This window comes from Bison bison, unplaced genomic scaffold (assembly GCF_000754665.1).
Source record: "Bison bison bison isolate TAMUID 2011002044 unplaced genomic scaffold, Bison_UMD1.0 scf7180017864297, whole genome shotgun sequence".
NCBI classification, from domain to species: domain Eukaryota; kingdom Metazoa; phylum Chordata; class Mammalia; order Artiodactyla; family Bovidae; genus Bison; species Bison bison.
In genome coordinates this window covers 7,110,790-7,127,985 of record NW_011494869.1, presented here as the reverse complement: position 1 = coordinate 7,127,985, position 17,196 = coordinate 7,110,790, and the positions used below count along the sequence as shown (strand labels likewise).

Genomic DNA, 17,196 nt, shown 5'->3' with positions numbered 1-17,196 from the left:
GGCCCCTCCCCATACCTCCAGCGCCCCTACCCTACAGCCTCACTGAGCTCCTCTCCTGGCCACACAGATGGCAGACCTTGGCCTCACTGAGTGCTGTGGGGACAACAACTTGCGCTTTGAGATCTGGTTTCGCCGTCGCAAGGCTAGGGACACCTTTGTGCTACAAGCTGCCAGCTTGGCCACCAAGCAGGCCTGGACAGCTGACATCTCCCGCTTGCTCTGGAGGCAGGCCGTCCACAACAAGGGTGGGTGTCTGCCCCATTTCATCCTACGATCCCCTCCTTGGAGAGCTTACATTGTCCCAGAGGGGTCCCAGCGAGGGCCTCAGGAACTGGAAATACTGGGGAGGGTGGAAAAGGTCCAGCAGCAACAGCCAGCACAGGAGAAAGAACTCAAGTCAGGCAGTCCTGATGTCACCATCTCAGGCTGAGGACATGTAAACCTCTGAGTGTTTGGTGCACAGGACAGTCCCCAGGCTATAGGTGTCCAGGAGAGACTTGTATGAGGAGGAGGAGTGATAAAGGGCCGGGCTGATGTCCAGACACCCACTTTCCACCCAGAGGTGCGCATGGCTGAGATGGTGTCTATGGGTGTGGGGAACAAGGCCTTCCGGGACATCGCACCCAGCGAAGAAGCTATCAACGACCGCACCGTCAACTATATCCTGAAGTGCCAAGGTAGCAGACAGGCTGCGGGGGTGGGGTGGGGAGAGCTGCTCAGGGAGCGGTGTGGGCCTCTGGCAGCCCTAGCCTGCACTCCCCTCAGGACCTCGGCCCAGCTGGGCTCTGGCCTGACCCAACCGGACTCTCTCATGCAGCAGTTCGCTCTCGGGCCTCCATTGCTGTGGCTCCTCTTGACTCTGACAGCCCCTACCTGGGGGCCTCAGGCACCCTTCCTGGAGATCCTGCCTCTTGCTCCGTACTGGGGTCCCTCAACCTGCATCTGCACAGAGACCCAGCTCTTCTGGGGTTCCGCTGGCCCCTGTATTCCACCAGTTTCCCAGAGGAAGCAGCACTGGAGACTGATGCCGAACTGGGCAGCCAGCCATCTTTGAGTAGGTTTCTGGGCTTTCCCAGAGGCAGGAGGGCATGGCTTGGGATCTGGGCCTCCCCTTCTGACAGCTCACCTGGACTCTATTCCCAGCTCCTGAGGACTCAGAGGTTTCCTCCCAATGCCCATCAGCCAGTGGCTCCAGTGGCTCAGACAGCAGCTGTGTGTCAGGGCAGATCCTGGGCAAGGGCCTGGAGGACTTGTCCTACGTGAGTGTCATTTTGCCTCGTACCTACCAGCGCTTTCTCAGCTCTACCTGGGCCTATGGTACCCTTGTCTTTAGGTGGAAATGAGGGTGGTGGGACAGAGCCATTCCTTAGAGACCCCACCTGGATCCTGAGCCAGGGAAATATATGTTCATACTTGGCTTTGTACCACAGGTCTGAGCCTGGGCTTGAAGGTGGGCAGTGGATCCAGGAGTCTTTAGATCCAAGGAGCATCATCTCCCTGGAGATCTGCTATGACCAGGCCATGGGCAGCACTTGGGTCACCTCCAGCCCATATGCACAGTGCTGTCAACCACCCATTCTGATGTCTGTGTCCATTGGACAGATCGGCAGTGACCTCTCCAGGGGATTCTGGCAGCAGAGCCTAAATAAGCACCCTCATTTTGGGTTCCTGGCCCATGGCCCCTTCGGTCCCCATCTTCTTCTCCCACCCAGAGCAGAAGGTGGATGTTTCTATGCTGTAGGCTAGTGGGATGTTGAGTGGCTCTGGTAGTGACTAAGCTGCCCCACCCTTCAGGAGGAACAGAGGTGGGTTCCTCGCCACTGCTTCCCAACTCCAGGTCTCAAAGCCAGGCTCATCCCTACTGGACTCTTCCTCTTGCCTGCCCTAGCTCCCCAGTCCAGTTTGGTTACATGGACTCAGAGGTTTTTGAATAGCTTTCAGTTAGAGTTGTATAAGATCATTTCACTGGTTGTAAGGTCTTTGGTTCTCAGAGATGGAGTCCAGACCCTTGACTTGTGATTTATCCTTTATTTGTTTATAATAAAAAATAAACTGATAATGCACCCTTCGGTGGAGACATCCCTGGTTAAAATGCATCTTGGCAATGGGATGGGTGGGATGTGGGGGCAGCATATCTTCCCAAGCATGGCCGGGCACCTTAGCCATCTTGTAGGTACTTGCTCAGGACAGAGTAAGAGACTGACTTTGACAGGCCCCTCTGGATGAGCAGGTCCACACAGCGGCCATATTTCCTGGCGAAAGGCAACGTGAGCTGGAAGGAAAGGCTGGTCTTATTCCTAGCTGGTTGCTACTCTAGCTTTGTGAGGTCCTCCTGTCTGGGTGGGGGTAGGGTTGGGGGCAAGGCCAGCTAGTGCTGTTGACCTCAGTTCTGCCTAAAGGCATCTCACAGACCTGGGGCTCAGAGTGGCTACCAGGGCACAGAATGAAATGAATAGAGGATCAAAAGTGCATGTTTCCTGTCACTGGTTTTCCACTTCCTAATCGTAGATGCTGACTTCATTTCCAATCAACAGACTAGGCAGAGGCTAGTAACTTGGCACTATTATGTTTATGGTGAAAGGTGTTATAATAAGGTGCTTGATTACAGAAATACCAGATTAATGAAAAATTAGGCAAATCTTTTTCACCTCCAACATTCAAATAAAAATTTGAATTCTAAAATTATTTTAAGGACTCAAAAAACAAAAACCTGAGTTATTCCTTTGCCCTTATTGAAGAATTTTCTTTGTAAAAACTGCTTTATAGCAGCTTAAGTAGAAAAGGAATGTATAATACAAAAGTATTGACATCAGGTGCTGTTGGTATCTGTAACTCACTGAAAGCATGTGACTGCCAATAGTTTCTCTGATTTCAACACCTCAAAACGAGCTTATATGATGTGCATCCCTGGCCAGGGTTGTTAGTGATGAAGGCTAATTTGGTAAGCACTGGAGAAAACTAGTGACCCAAATACTGCTTTTTGACCACTCTGGACAGGTTAATTTCAGCCACTGTTCCTCCCTCCCTGGGACCAGCGACTAGAGTTCCAGTTCCCTATCTTCGCCTTCTAGGCAGCACTGGCTTGGCCCTCATGCAGCAAGACAGTGTCCATCTGAGGCATCCAGAGGGTCGCCATTTCTCGTGGGGTACAGGTGGCCTCACCTCAACCCAGCTGTATAGGCGTTCCTGGGTGTGCCGGTCATCCTTGAATCCAGTGATGGCCAGCAAATCCACCACAAACTGCTTGGGGCTTATGTGCAGGGTCTGCCAGAAGAGCCCACAGTCAGCCAGGGCTGGAGGCCACAGCCTGACCCATATTTGCTCCCAGCCCCTTAAAGTGGGATGCGGAGCAGGGGCTTCTCTGGGCCTGGAGAAGCCGCAGAGGTCAAGGGGTACTGTCACTTCAAACTGCCTCTTGGCCATGGCTCGGCCCAGATGCTGCCGCCCTGTCTCCTGGTCCCTACCCTTCTTGCCACCCTTCTGCCCCTGATCTCTTCCCCTAGCTGCTCCCCCTTGTCTTGGATGCCCCCTCTTGTCTTGCACTATTATTGTGGAAGCGAGGGGACAGTGGAGAAGGAACAGGGCTTGGGGCCAATCACACGTACCCACAGCTGGTTGACCAGGGAGACCACCTTGGCTGTGATGGCTTTGGGGTCATTTTGCCGGATGGAATCCAGAATGATGTCAGTCAGAAAGCAGTGACATTTCTGTGCGTAAAACATCTCTTCCCAGGACAGAGAGAAACTCAGGAAAGTCACCTCTGTGGAGGAGAGAGGGGGTGTGGCCACATCTGCCACAGCGAGGGCCTCAGAGCCACCCTTGGTTAGGGGGAGAAGTGCAGGGCTTCCAGGGAGACCCTATCCCTGAAGTAACTGGCTGGGGACTCAGGCATCTGCCCATGGGCTGGGCCAGGCCCGGCTCCAGAGCCTCACCTCGGGGCTGGGGGCTGGCTGGGGGCGGTGTGCGCCTGAGGTGGTCCATGTGCGTGGTGTAGATGATGCTGTCCTCAAAGAACATGCACGAGCCATCACTGCCCACCACGGGGGGGTGGGTCACCTTGAGGATGACCCCTGTGTTGTCCCCCTCACTGGCCTCAGGCAGGGTCAGCTCAAAGGCAGGATTTTCTGTGAAAACAACGTGGGGAGAGGTCTCTCCTTAAGCTCCATCAGAGCCCAAGCAGGGAGGAGACCTCTGGCAACAGACCAGTGCAGTCAGTCACCAGCCCTCACCTCCAGCTTCTCAGAAGCGGGAGCCTGAGCTGGCAGGGCCATGTTCTAACTCTCCTCTCTTCATCACCCTGGAATCACTGCAAGCTACATCCTCAATTTCAGAACTCCAAGGAACTTTCCAAATCATCTGTTGAACTAGGCTAGTAGTAAATAGAGCTGATCACAACCCAGCTGGAATTGGGACTGGAAATCTTTGTAAAATTATGAGATGAGCTTTTGCGGGGGGCGGGCGTGCGTGGGGGTTGCTGATGCATGTCTACTCTGAAGAACATGATTGACAAACCAACTGTGGGCTCACAGGCAGGGCCCAGGAAGACCCCTCCAAGCATGACACAAGCCATTGAAAGAGAAAATGACAGAATACTAGAGGAAGGGCTTTGAGAGAGCAGAGGAAACAGTCCATAATAGCAGTTCTCAGCCCACTTCTCTGGGCTGCTCCTCACTTCTCCAACACACACATTCCTCTCTGTTCAGCCTGGTCCCCATATACTCTCCTATCTCCCGGACTTCTTCCCTTGGATGCCCATCAGTACTTCATACACACTGTGTCCTCTTCCCCAAGTCCTACTCCTCTCCTTCCCACCTCAGTAACTGTCCACCCCCTTGCAGTCACCCAAATCAGAAACCTGTCCCCTCCTTGGCCCAATCCTTTCGTGTTTCCTCGAACTGCCTAAACTGTTTCACCTAGGATGGTCTTGGCACTTGCAACACTTACCTTCTGCTACTGCATTTCCTCTGTCCCTGGAACAAACTTCCTAAATGCGTAACTGATTGTGCTTGCTCCCTTGTATAGAATGCTTCAGTGGCTGGCTACTCCACTTAGGATTGGAACAAAGTACCAGGTCCTGAACTTGACCCATAAGACCTGTCCTGATTCCTAATGTCATCAGCCTTATCTTTCATCACTTTATGAAGACTGGTTTCCAGCTGCTAGACCCATGACTTAGGTTTCCACAAGCACCCAAGATTTCTCCTTTCCTCCGTTGACTCCTCAGCCCTGAACCCTTCTTTGTGCCCCTATTGCTTTATAGGTCCTTCCTTTCATATGCCTCATGTGGCTTCTCAAGCCCCCAGGCCATGCCAGCGTGCCTGTCATTTCTGGGTCTTTTGCTTGGCGGTAGTGAAAGCGCAGTTCTAGTCTCCTTTAATCACTAACTCACTCTGTGGTCTTGGCCAAGGTTTGCCTTCTCTGTTGTAAATGGGACTTAGGTCAAGGATGGGATAGGACTCACCTCTCTCCTTTGACCTCTGCTTGCCCCAGTCCTTCAGGGCGACAGCTCTTTTCATGGGGAAGTATGGATTAAAGTTTGGCTCTGGCCCCTTGTCTTTGGTTCCGGCTCCAGCCCCTGCCTGTGGGCCTGGGTCCTTCTCTGAGGCTGTGGAATGGCCTTTCCAGGAAGCTGAGGTGCTGGGCTGGGAAACAGCCTCACTTCCTGAGGAGTGCTGCAGGGTGGCTTCCTCCAAGGAGCTGTTCCGGGGGGCTGGCAGTGACTGGAATTCCCACTGTTTGCAGTTGACCATGTCCCACTCCCTTACCAGGGAGATAAGTTTTTGCATGGGGGTGACAGGAGGGTCTTTGGTTTCAGGTTTCTGTGTGAGGTTGACAGTGGTACACTTCTTCCTGGGAGGACTCTCAGGGTGGCCCCCCCAGTGTCTAGGGTTGGCACATAGGCCAGGACAGTGTGAGTATGTGCTGGGATTACCTGCCCTCTTGGCACCTCGGCACAAGGACATCTGGATTGTCTGGGAGTACTGTTCGGCCTCCTCTATCTGGCTGGACCTGGCCAGGGTCCCCTTGGCCTTGTTCCACATAGTTCGGTCATTGCAGTCTTGGAACTCCATTGGCACGCAAGCCATGGTCTGGGGAGAGGGCACAGCAGCTCTGGGCATGTTGTACACTGAAGCCTTACCCAAGATCTGATAAGCTGAGTCTCTTAAGACTTCGCTTGCTTACCCAGAACAATTTCATCCCCCACATGGGTCTAACATTTGAGATCTGCTCAGTTGGAGTGGGGTTGGTAACCAGCCCAGGGGCCTCTCACACACCAAAAGGGCATATCAGCATGCCAGGCCTCATGTGGTCAGCACTTACTTGTGTTCAGAAACCAGTCACTGTGCCAGAGCCATGTAGGCCTGTCTCTTTCATTTTGCCATGCTCCCCAGGAGTGGGATCTGCCCCCTGAGCCCTGTGCTGGTGCCCTTTCAGGACACCACCAAACCAGAGGAGGCTGGAACTTACTTCTTTGGTGTCTCTGCTGAACTCCACCAGTGACCCTGGCCCTTCTGTTACCACGTGCAGCCTTCTGATGGGAAAAGCTTCTTCATTTTCAGATTCTTTCTCCTGGATCCATGACCTGCCGATCCCAAGAGGGTTTGGTTAGTGAGCAGAAGCTTCCACTAGTCCATTGACCAGGTGTGCCCTTTGGCTGAGAGTTCACTCAGGGAGGAGGGGCCTTAGAGAGTTTTGCTTAGGTCCCTGCCCAGTCCTGGGCCTGCCCCATCCCCTTAATAAGGAGAACAGGTCCTACTGGGAGGTGGGACTTAGGACAGGATTCCCAAGAGGCATATAAAGGTTCAAACTTTAGATCATGGTGTCAAGGGAGTGGTTTCCTTACTTGTATGCCTCACACTGGACAAGTGCTTCTGAGAGAGATGGGATGTGGTATTCCTCCACCTCCTGGCAAAGGAGGGGCCATTCCCTGTGAATGACAAGAGGTCACACTGGGCATCTGGGGTGGGAATGCGGATGGGGTTGTTGGCCTCCAGAGTGGCTGCTCTGAACAGCAGTTCACATGTTGGAAATAACATAATCTCTGTCAAGGCTGCAAACTCAAATTTCCTCCTTGCAGAGGGATGGGAGTTTCATCATATGATTTCCTTCCTGCACTCACTTAAATTCAGATGGTAAAAATAGTTTTCCAAGCCTCAGGAAGTTGAGAATGTGTCGGAACATTTGGCCATCCCCGTAGATCAGCAGGGTCTGTCCGTATGTTATCCAGTACACTCTCTGAGGGTTGGACAACAGTTCTGGATACTGCAAAGGGTTGAACATCAGACTTTGTTAGTCTGTTAGTTAGTTAGTTAGTCTGTTAGTCTGTTAGTTAAAGGGCTATGTCCTCATTAAGGAGTAGGGCAGTCTTCGTTTTCCCACCCATTCCAGAGCAGAGGCTTTGGGATATCTATCTCCCCGTCTTGTTGGCCACAAGAAGACACATGAGGAGCAGAGCATCCAGGGAGGAGCACGTCATCTCTGCTCGAAGGATTGCTGGCTCCTCAACCACTCCCTTGAGGCGTCGGGGACCTCACCCTACGTCCTGCCTTGGTCCAGGCCCCTCCCTACCCAGACTCCTAAAGGCTTTCCCAGCCTGCTGCTCATGCAGTAAGAGCACTCTGGACCTAGGAGTAGGGGGAAAAATCCTTGATCTAAGCAGGTGCTGGAGGCTGAGTGAGAGTCAGTGACAGGTTCCAGAGCATCTCAGCCACATAAGCCACAAGGAGAGGAGGGCAGCCTCAGGCCAGCAGTACCTTCAGCAGGGTCTGCAGGGTGGTTGCATACCAGTGGCTTCCAACATAAACTTTGATGATCTGTTGGGAGGAATACACAGTGATTTCTGCCGTCCACTTCTCATCTAAGGAAACCAATGAGAGGGAATATGTCACATGGCCAGAAGGACATTAGGTAGGGCATTTGGTCAATAAGGTATCACGTGTTAAGACTCAGTATCTTCATCAGTCGTATTTTGTTGCCTACTCTGAGAAGCAGAAATCCCTAACACCAGCTCTCTCTGCTCCTCAGGCCTCCCCTGTGGCTTACCATAGAGTTTCCTGCATGGTGAGATGGGTTTAAAACAGTAGCTTGGAGGGTCAGCTGGTGATTCTGAGTTGGGGGAGGGCCACCAACCCCAAGGGCACCACTGTTATACTCCTAGCCCACCTCTCCCAAGAAAGCTTGACTAATGTTCCTTTCTACCTACTTTGCTAAGCCCTTCAGTTTCTGGCTGGGTGTGTCCTGGGTGTGTAATTTTCCACTTGGCCACTCAGACTGGAGCTAGGAGTCCCTCTGTACGTTTGTGCTTATGGTTTGGCAGATATCACAGATCCAGCCTCTCATCAAATCATTACAGAGACCAAGCCTTGAGAATAGGCTTTATTCTGGGAAGGTGAATTCATGACCCTTTTCCTGGGGATGACTAAACTTAGGCTTTGTTCTGGTATTTGAGAATTAGTTCTAGTGAACTTTGTCATGAATGAAGGGTATATAAACAGATGATATAACTAAGAGGTATATGATTAGACTGTGAACCCTATGAAAAGAAGAGACTGGGTCTGTTTTGCTCTCTTCTATACTCCTAGTGTTATCTGATGTCCTGGTTTATGGTAGGTGCTCCAATAAACATTGTTTCTGAATGATAGTAATATAGCATAAGTTGATATAAAACTTTTTTTTAGTAAACAGTTATAGGCAGCTGGTGAAACAACATTGGCTTTAGACTCAGATTTAAATCCCAGCTTGACCACAATTTCATAATATGAGCAGGTTCCCTCCCTGAGCCTCCATGTCCCCTGTTAAATGAACCCAGGGACCATTCTTTGGATGTCTGTGAAGACCCAAGGGGCACAGTGTCAGCTCCCAGGGCCAGAGCGGGCCTGCCCTTGGGGGACCCATGCAGCCCCCACCAGGCCCGTTTGCGCTGCTTAGTCTGTACTACTTGAGGCTACTTGTGGGCTTGGGGTGGGGAGGGAGTCACCTACATGAAAGTTTCCTTTTAGGCAAAACCCACAAATGTTAGTCTGGCTTTCCTTTCCTGTTCCATCTATAGTTTCTGGCTCTGGCCAGCTTTATCTTTCCTTTCCTATCCCCTAGACCCTCCTCTGATGCTGCATCCAAACTGAGAAGCTTCTTTATTTACTGAGCACATCCATGGGTGCCAGAGTCCTTGGCTCCAGATGAGTCTTGAGAGCCACTTTCATTGGCTCGTAGGTGATGTCCCTCTTGTCCAGGAAGGCACAGAGCTCATACACCTCAGAAACAGTCTCAGTCAGAGGCAGACGGCATGTCCCCAGCCAGTTCCTGCCGAGAGGAAAGCCCTGTCACAGAGTGCTCCAGCACTGCACCCTAAGGGAGTCCAGTCCGTCACCTTTCCATATCTAGAATGTCTTGCCCTAAACACTGACTCAAACCTGTGGCCACTAACATCATTTCCTTAACTGGTTTCTGTTGATGTCTCATAGTGGGTAAATTTGGACACACAGACTCATCCTTTTGGTGCTGAGCTTGACCTGTTTCAGCAAAGCCATCTAAATAGACTAGGTGCAAGCCTCCAGGCCCTGTCTTGGGTTCCAGAATCCAGCCAGGGCCTAGCCACTCTATTTCTGCCCCAAGACATCTCAATCACTGTGTGGCAGCCTGTCATGGTTTGGGAGACAACTGATACCTTGTATGCCCAGGAAAGAAGCTAGGGACCTGAATATCAACCCCACTGCCTCTAAAGGCACTTTTCTTTGCCCTCTGTGCCCTGTGACCTCAGGGGTGGGACATCTCTGGGACAGATGGATGGGGGTGGGTCACAAAGGCCCCACCCTTGGGGTAAGATAGTGTTTGAGGTTGGCTGACCCTCTCCACAGGTGCTTAGGAAAAGCCACTTCTATCTTTAGTTTTGGTACCAGTGTATTTTGTGAGCCTAAGAGAGTTCTATTCAGAACATGTTTGCCCTTCTATAAAACAGGATTAGAATCCGTGCCCAGCACTAGTAGGAACAGTCTCAGCTCATTCCCCAGGGCATAGGCCAGGTATCACTCCCTTCAAGAAGCCTATTTTGCCTTGCTCTTGGCGGGGGACAGGGTGCTCATCCCTGGTTCTGGACTTTCTGTGTGTCCTTGGGGAGGACTTTTTGTAGGAGGGGGAATATGGCAGGGGGAATATCCAGCATCCTGAGTGTTGCGGCTGTGGCCTGGCCACCTTGGACCTAGCACAGGGCTAGAACCAAGATGGATTGCAGAGGATACAGTTTGAGACCTTTGAACCTTAGGAACCGTACACCTTGGCACCAGCCCTCTCTTCTGAGGCCCAGATTTGGTGACACTGATGCAGATGGTGGAGTGGCTAAAATGATGGGTTTGTCCTGTATTTCCTCTGACTCATGGACAGGGCCCCAGGGTGGTTCCTAAAGAAAGGTAAAGCTCAGCCTGAGTGGGATGATGCATTCTCTAAGGAGGGCCTTACTTAACATGCTGGAAGAGGACCCCGTTCCCGGTGATGTACAGTCTACTCCCATCCAGTGTGCTCTCGATGCGGAGCTGTCCCAGTGCGGAGTCTGGGTACTTGACAAGCAGACCCAGGGCCATCATGTACAGTGGCTTCACAGACTCTAGGCCTGCTGAACGGCCCCCCTTCCCAGGGCTTGGAGGAGGACAGGAGGTCCGGGAACAGCCACCTGTGCCGGAGAGAAAGGGGTGACTCCTAGGGTGCTCATGGTCAAAACAGTATTGGAAGCTTTGGGTCTTGCTTCCAACTGTTGTCTTGAATCTGTACTGAAGAGGCTTAGTGGGAGCTTATTTCCTGGCACAGCCACATCTGAATCTGCTGAACATCAGTACAGTTTTTATATTCAGTCTGCTTGAGGTCAAAACTATCCACTGGAAGGGAGGTGAGGTGGGTGTGGGAGATGGATTAATTTGCTGTATCGCTAACACTTGAATTTCAGAACAGCCATCTGGCCCAGTCTCAGCAGGAATTTCCCTTAGTTCTAAGCTCTGCTCTAATTATCCATGGGTAAAGAACGACAGCAATACATGAACTGTGAACTTCCTGATGATCAAGCTGGTTTTAGAAAAGGCAGAGGAACCAGAGATCAAATTGCCAACATCTGCTGGATCATGGAAAAAGCAAGAGCGTTCCAGAAAAACATCTATTTCTGCTTTATTGACTATGCCAAAGCCTTTGACCGTGTGGATCACAATAAACTGTGGAAAATTCTGAAAGAGATGGGAATACCGGACCACTGACCTGCCTCTTGAGAAATCTGTATGCAGGTCAGGAAGCAAAAGTTAGAACTGGACATGGAACAACAGACTGGTTCCAAATAGGAAAAGGAGTATATCAAGACTGTATATTATCACCCTGCTTATTTAACTTATATGCAGAGTACATCATGAGAAACGCTGGGCTGGAAGAAGCACAAGCTGGAATCAAGATTGCCAGGAGAAATATCAATAACCTCAGATATGCAGATGACACCACCCTTATGGCAGAAAGTGAAGAGGAACTAAAAAGCCTCTTGATGAAAGTGAAAGAGGAGAGTGGAAAAGTTGGCTTAAAGCTCAACATTCAGAAAACAAAGATCATGGCATCCGGTCCCATCACTTCATAGGAAATAGATGGGGAAACAGTGGAAACAGTGTCAGACTTTATTTTTTGGGCTCCAAAATCACTGCAGATGGTGACTGCAGCCATGAAATTAAAAGACGCTTACTCCTTGGAAGGAAAGTTATGACCAACCTAGATAGCATATTGAAAAGCAGAGACATTACTTTGCCAACAAAGGTCCGTCTAGTTAAGGTTATGGTTTTTCCTGTGGTCATGTATGGATGTGAGAGTTGAACTGTGAAGGCTGAGCGCCGAAGAATTGATGCTTTTGAACTGTGGTGTTGGAGAAGACTCTTGAGAGTCCCTTGGACTGCAAGGAGATCTAACCAGTCCATTCTGAAAGAAATCAGCCCTGGGATTCTTTGGAGGGAATGATGCTGAAGCTGAAACTCCAGAACTTTGGCCATCTCATGCGAAGAGTTGACTCATTGGAAAAGACTCTGATGCTGGCAGGGACTGGGGACAGGAGGAGAAGGGGACGACAGAGGATGAGATGGCTGGATGGCATCACTGACTCAATGGACGTGAGTCTGAGTGAACTCTGGGAGTTGGTGATGGACAGGGAGGCCTGGTGTGCTGCGATTCATAGGGTCACAAAGAGTTGGACACGACTGAGTGACTGAACTGAACTGAAAGAACGACAACTATAGCAGAGAACCTGATATCATTACAGGCTTCCCAGACTCACAGTCCCTAACACGCCTGGGCAGAATTTTCCCGAGACACATTGTCTAGTGTTACTTTTGGGTTGGGTGGTCGTGTTCCTGGCTCACTGTTCTCCTGCAGTGGCCATAATGCTCAGTCTACATGAGCCTGTCCCAGTGGCACCCGTGGGCCAACAGCAAACTGCTGGGTGATTTTTGTGGGTTGTCTCCAACCCTGCAGGAGGAGTGGTATTCTCCTCTTATCACAGATGAGGAAACTATGTCCTGAGAGCATAGTTAGTTACTAAGTACCTTGCCCCAAACAGCAAAGCTAGGTGGGCCAGAGCAGGGGTTTGAGGGTGACTCTATTTTCAAGACTACCAGGGCTGTTTCCATTACTTATGGTGCTTTATGAAAGGCAAAAAAACAGGCTTTGTGTTTGGGGGCTGCTGATGGCTTACAGAGCCCGTCCAGCAGCATGCCTCCCTTCCAGCTTCACATAATTCCTGAACAGCAGGCCCTACTCTGCTCAGCTCTCTGACCTCTGTTCTCTGAGGAACAGAAGCCCTGGGGGAGAGGTTTGAACTCACACCCTCTGAAGTGGATTGGAAGATCCTAAGAGGCTCCTGAGACCTGCTGCAGGATTCTACTACCCCCAAATAGAATAGGACTCCAATTGTCTGGGGAGAAAGTCTAGAAGAACTGGGCCTCAAAGCAGGGAAGATCTGATTCCCACAGAATAAATGTCTGGCAACATGCAGGCCAAACTTCACATGTGTAAGAGTTCTATGCATTCTCAGAATGCCCACTGAGGCCATGCAAAGGTAGTTGACTCTTGCAATATATACAGTAGCTTCCATAGACATGCAGGGTTTGGAAATGAGATGGTGAAAGGCTAATAAAAAAATATGAGGGACAAATTAGCATGATATTGGACTGGGAGCCTGAAGGCTGAACTGGATCAGGGTCAGGAAGTGGCAGGAGCAGGCAGAAACAGGCACAGCAGCCAGGGGTTCGAAGGAGGAAGGACAAGGGAATTTGGGGGTGGGTGGGATAACTGAAGTACTATGGGGAATTCGCCCAAGAATTTCCCATGCCGTCCAGCTGTGCCTGAAAGAAGAAGGACAGCGGGAGTGGCAGGTGGGGGTTAGTTATAAGTTCCCAATTGTTTGACTTGTCCAAAAGGAGGGCAGACCTCCCCTGACCTTGGGAAACCTGCCCTCAGGCCCAGCCTCCCTCCCCAGCCAGTCTGGGCTGAGCTACCTACATTTCAGTGGGAAGACTGAGCAGACAGAGGGCATGCCAGGTTTCAGGCTGAAATTTCTCTTCTCAGATTCTAAGTCAGCCAAAACACCCTCTTCTGTCACCGCCAATCAAAGTGGTTGGTGGGAGGGAAGATGTTTGTTTTTGGCTTTTCTGGTCAAAGCCCAGACTGCCCCAGGATGTCAAGGGGAGGGCACGTTTCCCCTGGGGACATACCCATGTTCATTCGGTACAACCTCACAGCTTCACTGAGCTCAGGGATTTCCAGAATTTCCACTTCTGCTTCAAGCACATCTATATTGGAGAAATTATCTGGTAGCAAAATCTTCTGTGAGCGGAGAAAATTCACTTGAAAAGCAAGGGGAAACAAAATGGGTTAAGAAGGTTATTTCTGATCTAATTGTAGGTCCAGGTTTTGGGAGGTTTTTGATGCTGCAGCTTATCCTAGGCTCTCCTTGTTCTGAAACAATTACTGAACATACCTGGTTAGATTAGTTTTCAGTCTGTGGTTTTCAAGGTGAAAGATCCCAAATTATTTTCCTGTGTTTGAGTCCGTGGGTATGGCTTCCCATAGTCTGGCCTTGGGCTCCCAAGGCAGGTAGGCTCTCTTGGTGAGCACACTGGCCCTGAGACTTACCCTATGAGTCTTGACCCAAGAGCAGGTCATTCCAAAAGAGGGAGCTGTCTTGTCGCTTAGAGAGGAAGGGCTTGGGCGAGCCTGGGCTGGCTGGTGGCGCGTGCAGTTTGCCCCTGCCTGGATTCAGTGTGGGAGGCAGAGATGGAGCCAGCGCTACTGTCCTGTGTGAATCAACTTCAAGATTCAGAAACATATTATAGACAACTTCCCAGGTGACTATGAACAGGAAAGGCTGGGGTTCCAGGCATTTGGGCCCCAATACCATTTGGGCGTTTCCTTCCCTGTTCGTCTAGGCAGCAGCAGCATCTTAAGAGTCAGGTGAGTTCACACCTCACCAGAGCCTGTCCTGGGCAATGCAGAATGGAGGCTCTCTTCTGTCCAGGGTTGAAAATTTTATCCCTCTTTAGGCCACTAGCTCAAGCAGACAATTCTGCAATGATTTTGGGGAACCTTTCACCATCCCCTCTTCTTCCCCTTTATCCTGAGTTTAGTGAAGATGAGAGCAGGAAGGGACTATCCTTTGAAACAACTCTATTTCCTCATTTTATGGCAAGAGAAACTGAGGTCTACAGCCTAGATGGATACATAAAAGCAGAGAAATAAGAGTAGTTTGGAGTTCTGCTCAAGGTCTTGCCCTTCACATCAACTCTTGTGGCCCCTGATACCACTACAGGTGGTTTCCAGTGCCCCTTTACACCCAGGCCCTTCCAAAATGAACAGGGAATAAAATAGCCCTGAGGCTAGTGGCAGCCTAATGTTGGGAATCCATCTGCCTCCAGGAAGGCTCTGTCATGCTTCCACCAGCTCTGCTCAGGGAAGGTCTTGAGGCCCTAAGGCCCAAGCTGGGCTTCCAAGGGGTGTGGGGTCAGGAGGGGTGGATGAGCCCTATCCACCCACCCGTAGGCACCTCCCCTCCCCCATGATAAAACAATCACCAATAAAGCGGAACTCGCTGCACTCGCACTCGATCAGGGCCATGGTCTCAGCCAGCCACAGCAGGTTGTCTTCAGTCACCAGGCTTGGATGCTTGGCCACTAGGTCTAGGGGCAGGAAGCAGTAGTGCACTTCCTCTTCTGTGTCTAACAGTGGTGTATCCATGAGTCCCAAAGGCGCCTTATCATGTAGGCCTGGAGGAAAATGTGCAGGAGGGCATCACCAACTTCCAGAGGTCAGGGCTTTCAGAGGTGGGGCGCTCACTGACCTAGGGGGCCCAGAGGAAGCTGGAGAGACCATCCCAGAGATGGTCCCTGCCAGATGCCTCCTCATTCTCACTCCTTTCAGTGTAACCCTAGGTTTGGCAAGGGTGTGGTGGGGAACAGGGCAAGAGAAATCTATCTATTCTACAGTGAAGGGCAGTGGGACATGTGAAATTTTGGCTCATATACTTAAAGTCATTAAATTCATACTGTTATCCAGCTGGGGAGACATTACTTGCAGGATTCACGGAATGAAAGGGAGCCAAGGTGACCAGAGCTTAGGAAGGCATGGGGGAGGGAAATGGCCAAAATGAAGTTAGGATAGTAAGAAAGGGCCTGGGGTGGGCTATGGTGAGAAGTTTAGTTTTTTTAAGTAATAAAATGGAAAAATAATTTTGAAAAATTCATACTGGTTACTCATTTGTTTCTTTCTAATTGGTCAAACCGACTATAGATAAAATAAATGACCTACAGATAAAATAGATCCTTTTAACTCTCCCCAAAGCTCTAAACCCATCAATAATCATGAATGTCTATTCTTGTGTCTCAAATAGGTCAGTCTATACTACAAGGCACCCACCAAGCAGTGGTCATTTGGAGACATTCCTTGTGTGGTGGTTAGAGGTGACTTGATGGTAGAGTTCCCTGACCACTAGGACAGGGTGGAAGGCAGCCTGGCCTTGCCCAGGTGAAACCAGTATGCAAAGGAATGAACATGGAGAAGGATGCTTAGTTCCAGTGGGTAAGCAGCCATGGAGAGGGCATGTGGCAGGTACAAAATCAAAGGAGACGACAGGAAGGTAGAGAAATCATTTAGAACTAGTTCAGAAATCAGCGCACTCTCCACTTCTGTTAGAGTGAGGAGAAGGGAAGCTGATCTGGGCTTCACAAAAGGTCAACCTGTGGTGATACCTGTGAAGGCTGGGCTTTTTATAGGAAATTCTGAGGGTTTGCTGATACACTTCCACGTTCGCCAGTAGTTCAGAGATGCTCTCTCGGCAACAGGTATGTCTGCAGGCCTCACACGTAGATGGTGTTTCCCTTCCTTCAGATTATCTAGAGTCTGTTAGATAAAGAAGATTATTGCTTTGAAAATTTTAAACCAAGTAAATATCTACCAATTCTGGGGTAAAATACTAGGATATGGTAAAGTGTTTTGAAATAAATTCACTCACTCAATTTAGGTAAGAATTTAAGTCTATAAGATGATATGCTGTTACTCAAAATATTGATGAATATTTCCTTTATGATTTTGAAGCAGTTTTTTCTGCTTTATAATTTTGAGTGATAAAAATTTATCTTATACAACTTTAAGAGTAATTTATAGTTAATAATTAAAAAGTAGTCCTCTAAAGGCACCACATGACCAGTTTTATTCTCTGCTGCTGCTGCTGCTGCTAAGTCGCTTCAGTCATGTCCAACTCTGTGCGACCCCATAGACAGCAGCCCACCAGGCTCCCCCGTCCCTGGGATTCTCCAGGCAAGAACACTGGAGTGGGTGTTTTATTCTCTAAGAGCCTCATAATGGACAGAACACCTCAGATTCAGTGTGAAGCTAATTAAAGAACCTGCTTACTACACAGTTCAGTTCACTCGCTCAGTCATATCCAACTCTTTGCGACTCCATGAATTGCAGCATGCCAGGCCTCCCTGTCCATCACCAACTCCCGGAGTTCACTCAAACTCATGTCCATCGAGTCAGTGACGCCATCCAGCCATCTCATCCTCTGTCATCCCCTTCTCCTCCTGCCCCCAATCCCTCCCAGCATCAGAGTCTTTTCCAATGAGTCAACTCTTCGCATGAGGTGGCCAAAGTATTGGAGTTTCAGCTTTAGCATCAGTCCTTCCAAAGAACACCCAG

At 50.1% G+C, this 17,196-nt stretch overlaps 2 protein-coding genes across 2 annotated transcripts in view; one reads left to right on the top strand and one right to left on the bottom strand.

Annotated features, from left to right (window-relative positions):
* PLEKHG4 (pleckstrin homology domain containing, family G (with RhoGef domain) member 4) overlaps positions 1-1,613 on the top strand; it is an 8,408-nt gene extending 6,795 nt beyond the window's left edge. The window contains exons 17-21 of the mRNA XM_010851118.1: positions 68-245; positions 561-677; positions 818-1,054; positions 1,144-1,317; positions 1,603-1,613. Of these exons, the coding sequence (XP_010849420.1) occupies positions 68-245; positions 561-677; positions 818-1,054; positions 1,144-1,317; positions 1,603-1,613 (717 nt within the window). The remainder of the gene's footprint in view (positions 1-67; positions 246-560; positions 678-817; positions 1,055-1,143; positions 1,318-1,602) is intronic.
* A 400-nt stretch (positions 1,614-2,013) lies between these two features.
* The window catches only part of KCTD19 (potassium channel tetramerization domain containing 19), a 27,710-nt gene continuing 12,527 nt past the window's right edge, over positions 2,014-17,196 (bottom strand). Inside the window, exons 3-16 of the mRNA XM_010851046.1 lie at positions 16,248-16,398; positions 15,075-15,266; positions 13,719-13,850; positions 10,453-10,663; positions 9,140-9,300; positions 7,755-7,858; positions 7,121-7,263; positions 6,845-6,928; positions 6,469-6,583; positions 5,462-6,089; positions 3,933-4,124; positions 3,606-3,760; positions 3,163-3,264; positions 2,014-2,272 (exon numbers count right to left, since the gene is read on the bottom strand). Of these exons, the coding sequence (XP_010849348.1) occupies positions 2,159-2,272; positions 3,163-3,264; positions 3,606-3,760; positions 3,933-4,124; positions 5,462-6,089; positions 6,469-6,583; positions 6,845-6,928; positions 7,121-7,263; positions 7,755-7,858; positions 9,140-9,300; positions 10,453-10,663; positions 13,719-13,850; positions 15,075-15,266; positions 16,248-16,398 (2,484 nt within the window). The 3' untranslated portion in view covers positions 2,014-2,158. The remainder of the gene's footprint in view (positions 2,273-3,162; positions 3,265-3,605; positions 3,761-3,932; positions 4,125-5,461; positions 6,090-6,468; positions 6,584-6,844; positions 6,929-7,120; positions 7,264-7,754; positions 7,859-9,139; positions 9,301-10,452; positions 10,664-13,718; positions 13,851-15,074; positions 15,267-16,247; positions 16,399-17,196) is intronic.